We start from the raw sequence: 6000 nt of genomic DNA, 5'->3' as shown, positions 1-6000 counted from the left end.
CGTCTAAGCTGCCGCTCCTACGAAGCCTGCCGCCCCGGACACGTGTCCCTTTGACCGGATAAATACACCACTTACCTTTGCCTTATTACTCAATGTTATTACCTCAATAAATAAATAGAATGTCAGTATCATAGTCAAATATAATTAGTATGTTTTTGTCGAATTTTATTAGGATTTGAACATCTCGTTCCAAAAGGTTAAATAAATAGACTTTATAAATTTATATATTTTTAATTCAATAAACATTCTAACTTATTAATCTACAGCAGTGTCGAATCTTTTATACAAAATCTCAAAGCACCACTAACTTGAAATCTAAGTTATTTGAAGTCCTGGTAAGTAATTATATATTAAATACGCCGGTTCATTTTACGTTATTGAGAATTGCTATGAAACCGGAAAATTTAATAATAATAATTTCATAAGCACTAACGGCTCATCTTTATATAATAATATAAAATAAATTTCCGGTGCCTGTTTGTTCATAAATCGTCTCCTCTTACACGGCATGAACAATTTTAATCAAATATACATTTTTAACACCGGAATGCTTTTTAGCTGTATATAATTAGTCCTGGTAGATGGCGCTGTTACCGAATTCAATATGTTTTTTTTAATTTACCGACTTTTTTAAGTGTTTTCACATAAATTATATACAATCCTTAATTTTCTGCGTCTCCTAGTTTTTATTAATGACTTATTGTTCAAAAATTTTTATTAATGATTCATTGGTAAAAAAAACATCTCGGAATAAATTCTTTATTTTACCCCGGGATGAGCAATTAGTTTAATAACATAATTCCTCAACTAGCTTTAAAAATTATGTATAACCGAATCGACACGGACATCTTGTACATATTTATAATGGGAACCACCTTTGAGCCCCATCTAATCTTATTACTTCACCATTTAACATTGGATTTTCTATTATGCTAGTAACGAGATGAGCATATTCAGCCGGCTTGCCTAATCTTGAAGGGAATGGGGTCATTCGTTTTACAAATTCGATCATCTTCTCTGGTAAATATGTTATTAAGGGAGTGTCAAAAAATCCTGCAAAAATAATAATTTATTAATATTAGACCGTTAATGTCCAGCTGCTAAGCAGATGCCTCCTCCCCTCTATAAAAGAAAAATTTGAATTATCTGGGCTGCTGGGCTAAATAGTCCTCTCCTTAATAAGAGAAAGTTCAAAGCTTAATCCACCACACTGCTCTGCTCGGGTTGGTGTATACACATGTGGCAGATTTTCATGACACATGCATATTTCCTCACGATGTTATACTTCGGCGCCGAGCACAAGCATATAAAAGTAAATTAAGCACAAAAAAAGCACAAGAAAATTCAGAGGTGCTTGCATGGTTCGAACCTGCAGTCTTAGGTTTCACATGTTCTGCATAAACGGGAATTTAACTATTACGCTCAATAGAAATAGAAATATTGATTGTCTTAATAAAAGGGTGTTAAGAGTATTTAAATTTTAAGTAAAATTATTATTTAATTAATGAGTTCTTTATTGTGATATATCACAAAATATAACTACTAGTGACATCTAGTAACAAGTCTATGTCATCACTCTGCTTATAGTTTATGAAAAAGTTAGTTCTGCTCATGGAAGTGTGTACAAAGAAAAATATAGATAAAATCATAATATATTATAAAGATATTAAAAATCAATTTGAACCAACCTGGTGCTATAGTAACAACTCTTATACCCTGCGGAGCAAGATCTCTAGCTATTGGCAATGTCATTCCCACAATTGCAGCAGTTGATGCAGCATAACCTGCTTGACCTATATCACCCTCATGTGCTATTGTTGATGCTGTGTTTATTATAACGCCTCTCTGACCATCTTCTGTTGGATCATTCTTGCCTATTAGACCTGCTGCTAATCTTATGACATTAAATGTGCCTATTGTATTTACCTGTAAAAATATTAATTGAATCTAAATAATAGTCTGGTGATAGAAATGTTTTGCAATAGAATATCTGATGAGTGGGTGGTACCTACCCAGTTGAGCTTGCACAAAGCCCTACCAACAGTATTTTTTTTATTTATTCTTTATTGTGCATAGTATACAAAAATAAAGTGACAAAGGTGGACTTACAGTTAACATAAAATCAATATAAGACTCGTCATTATTAAGGTTTAGATGATTAATTCAATAAGTTTTTGTCTAAGTTGACTAATGTATGAAAATGATTGTCAAGGCAGAAGTCAGAAAAAGTCTTGCCAATTGCGAGCTTTATATTTTAAAGTCAATTGAATGAAAGGCAAAAAAAACCTAATAAAAATTTTAATTGAATTTATTCATTTAAAAAGACAGGAACATAAAATATTTGCCACCACTACTGGTAAAATTATAGTGGAGTATTGCCTCATAAAAGAATTTTTATTTTTTGTTTACAATCAATTTGTTATGGCACAATTCTCAAAATAAATTGTACAACAGATACATCAAGAAATACTTTAATAATTTTGAGTGACTGGAGACATGACATAGTATTTTTAAAGAATTTTATTAAAAAAACCTTTTTATAAAAACTGTATATTAAGCAAATTTTAAAAAAGTTACTTACATTTATGCAATTCATAAAATGTTCCATTTCTGTTTCCTTGTCCTGAAAGAAGTTGTACACCTGACTTGTTTGAGCGTGACCAGCACAGTTGACTAATGTGTCTAATTTACCAAACTTCGCCTTGGCTAAATCCAACGCTTTTTTGACATCTTCTTCAGAGGTTATCTGTACAGTACGACCATTATAAATATATGTAAAGAAAAAAATGCATTTAAATTTGATAATAAGAAAAAGCAACAAATTATTGTGTAATTTTATTATTGCATGATCACCACCACTATCACTTAATAGAACAATATTTAAGCATCTTTGTTTTAGAGATTCAACTTACGCTACCAACAGAAACAAGAACATCATCCCCGAGTTTCTTTTTTACCTCCTGTGCCCTTGTACCTTGAACATCCAATATAACAACCTTGCCCCCATTTTGAATCAACCTTTCCACAGTCGCTTTTCCAAGACCTGAAGCTCCTCCAGTAACTAAACTTACAAGCCCCTGTAAAGAGGTTAGCTTTTTGTTTATATATTATCGTAGCTTGAAATTTTTAAATTTTATATTTTAAGTGACTTACCTTTAGCATTCTTGTTATGGTATTTTATAATTAATACTTATGAGTATATAATTAAATAGGTTGAGGGTAATCTTCACTTATAAGTTTTAAGATTGAATATCCTATCTTAAGCATAACCTCAATTTAAAATTAAACTCAAATGTCACTTACTATTGTCAATATTTGATACAAGTACTAGAATAATATATTACTATGTATGTATTTTATTCAACGTTTTCTTTTACTAGATATATATTTAAAAGTATTTATTAATGCATGTATTAATTCAAGATACAAGTATATATGAATATAATAAAATTATTTTTGTGTAAGTATCCGAGTTGTATACACCGATGCGAAAAACAATGAAAATTGAAAATGGTGGATTAGCATTTTATTATGTTTTCTATATATACATGGCTTAACAACTCGAAATTTGTAAAATTATATGCTATAAATAAATTTTAAATGAAATTTTATCCAATAGCCTGACTTTTTGGGATAAAATTAGTGTAGTTTCATTCAAGTTCGCATTAAAAATCACTCTTTAAATTACTAATATTTACAATAGCAGAGCAAGACAGAACTTATAATGGCGAAAGTCGAACAACCTATATTCATCCTGCCAAAAAAACGAAATGGAAAGAAGCCAAATGCGATCGCCGGACACGTTGATCATATAATCACGGTGCAGGTTTGTTTTAAAATACCTGTGTATTTCATTATTGTTTAATTATTATTTTTTCTAAATAAAAGTTTCTTCTTTCAATGTAAATTAATTAATCAATAATATTTTTATAAGTGTATATTCAATAATTTATAATTTAATTTTTCGGTTTGCGCTTTTAGGGAGCTGTAGATAATGAATTGCCTTCGAAATACAAAAATGGACTTTCACCGGTTTCTGAGCATGTAGTTAATGGAATTATTCATTCTACAATGGAAGGTCTCAAATCGAATATGAAAATCAATCTTCCAATCATTAATGATGTTAATGATGAAGAAATGGCTGAAAGTCAATTACAGTCGGATCATCAAAAGCCTCTGAGCTTACAGAAGAATGGTTACCAACCCCTGTCAACAATTAACAGCAGCCGTGAAATTATTGACTTATCACCAATTTACGAGAATTCATCAGATGCATGCTCCAGCCATGGTGACTTGAAAGAAATAAATGATAATGATATTCAAAGAAGTTGCAGAATTTTAAATTCAGAATACAATGAGAGCTCTTGTGCCACTCCAAACAGCTTATCGCAAACACAGTCTGAAAACAGCTTTGAAATGGGCCCGCTGACAGACAGTCTTAAAAACAGTGCTAAAAGGAGGAAACGTGTTAATATTGTGCCTGGTATTGTAGAAACTGACAATACAGACACAGAAATCACAGCACTAAGAGTAGAGTCAGAAGGATCAATATCCCCGGAATTTTCTTTGTCGGAGAGTAAAGACTGCTATTTGACCATGACGGGCACTATTAAGAGGGGAAAAAAGAAGGGACAGAATGTTGATGTCAAATTAAACATATCAAGAGAGGAGTTAGAAATAATTGAAGCATCAATTGTTGCAGAGGAGTATAACAAAATGGATGTTTCAAAATGTACCTTGTATAATGGGCCGCATATATTTTTATTCAGTCTTCTCTGCATTCCGTTTGTTGCTTTCATATCATCAATGTATTCATTCTATATGGGTACCATGGCTTGGTATAATATATTTACACATGTTACAGAGGATTTAAGTTGTATCAAAAAAGTGTTTTTGGCACCAATAGTAATACTATCTTATCCATTTCTGATAGTATTATTTACCATTGGTCTTGGGCTATATGCTGGTATTGCACAACTTACATTCAGCGGTGCTAACTGGTGGAAGGATGTATGTGATTTTGAGAAAGGTTTTTATGGATGGCTCTGTAATACTTTAGGTATATCTGAATGTAGCCCTTATGAAGTTGTCGTTTTAATGGATGTAAAGCAATAAAAAAATATTGTATACACATTCGAAATTCTAAAATCAGAATCTCATAATACATATTCAATATAATGCATTACTTAAACAATTATATAAAGCAATATTTATGATTATCAAGTCTTGAATGTTGAGTAACAATTTTATACTATAAATAAGAAAGAATATTTGTTCTCTATAATCAAATCTAGCTACAAATAATACTGCCATCCTCAAAAATGAAACAGATATATTGACATTATCACAGCTTTTATAAATTATATTAATTTTAATAATATTAATTCCTATCGAAACATTTCTAGTCAGAAAAGATACTCATTTTATTATTTTAAGGTATTTCATAAGTTTTAAACATAGATTTGAGAGGTTGAAGATAACTGGAAGCGATATTAAAAAAAAAAAAGAGTGGATGTAATTTGAAGGGATCAAAATGGGCGGTAACAGGTTTTATACAATATTTTGAATTTGTATTTTATATTTTAACCTAGGATTAAGATGTATTTAATGGAAAAACAAATCTGAGTCTTCTTTTACTCAAATGCTTCCATTATTTTTATTTTATATCAATAATATTATTATGTCTAATGAGTCACATAACATTTTTGCCTAAAATATCAAAGTCCATTATCATCTAAGTATATATTATAAACTACTGATGGTATATAATAGCCATTATTGTAAAACTAATTTTATTTTAATGCAGAATCTATGAAAATTTTAATAACTTATTTAATCTGTTATTTAGCACAATCAACTTTTATAATAATTGTATGTTCATCAATTTTGAAGAGAGAATTTATTTAATTCAGGAATAATTATTATGTATTCATAAATTGTAAGTCTAAATGTTGTCATTCAATTAGTATAATTATTAGTTTCTTAAGTCAAAAAAAAAGT

General features: G+C 30.0%; 2 protein-coding genes across 2 annotated transcripts; one reads left to right on the top strand and one right to left on the bottom strand.

Moving 5' to 3' along the window:
• Positions 1-233: 233 nt before the first annotated feature.
• On the bottom strand, positions 234-3282 carry LOC126776519 (3-hydroxyacyl-CoA dehydrogenase type-2-like). Its single transcript, XM_050499111.1, has 5 exons — positions 3154-3282; positions 2913-3077; positions 2582-2746; positions 1689-1926; positions 234-1053 (listed from the first exon to the last, which is right to left on the bottom strand). The coding sequence occupies exons 1-5, from the start codon at positions 3160-3162 to the stop codon at positions 860-862; spliced, it is 771 nt and encodes a 256-aa protein (XP_050355068.1). The 5' UTR covers positions 3163-3282; the 3' UTR covers positions 234-859.
• Positions 3283-3497: 215 nt separating this feature from the next.
• Positions 3498-5881, top strand: LOC126776504 (uncharacterized). The gene is made up of 2 exons (XM_050499088.1): positions 3498-3826; positions 3982-5881. Exons 1-2 carry the CDS (start codon positions 3725-3727, stop codon positions 5113-5115), a joined length of 1236 nt encoding a protein of 411 aa, XP_050355045.1. The 5' UTR covers positions 3498-3724; the 3' UTR covers positions 5116-5881.
• Positions 5882-6000: the final 119 nt, after the last annotated feature.

This window comes from Nymphalis io, chromosome 20, assembly GCF_905147045.1.
Source record: "Nymphalis io chromosome 20, ilAglIoxx1.1, whole genome shotgun sequence".
Classification (NCBI taxonomy): Eukaryota; Metazoa; Arthropoda; class Insecta; order Lepidoptera; family Nymphalidae; genus Nymphalis; species Nymphalis io.
The sequence above is the reverse complement of the archived record's forward strand: the minus strand, read 5'-3'. Positions and strand labels throughout refer to the sequence as shown.

Bases quoted from the DNA above. Each gene is read 5' to 3' on its own strand.
- LOC126776519 (XM_050499111.1), bottom strand. The intron at 1,927-2,581 runs GTAAGTAACTTT...ATATTTTTACAG, and splicing joins ATTTTATGAATTGCATAAAT to GTAAATACAATAGGCACATT. The intron at 1,054-1,688 runs GTTGGTTCAAAT...TTATTTTTGCAG, and splicing joins AGTTGTTACTATAGCACCAG to GATTTTTTGACACTCCCTTA.
- LOC126776504 (XM_050499088.1), top strand. From the start codon at position 3,725: ATGGCGAAAGTCGAACAACCTATATTCATCCTGCCAAAAAAACGAAAT. The intron at 3,827-3,981 runs GTTTGTTTTAAA...TTGCGCTTTTAG, and splicing joins ATCATATAATCACGGTGCAG to GGAGCTGTAGATAATGAATT.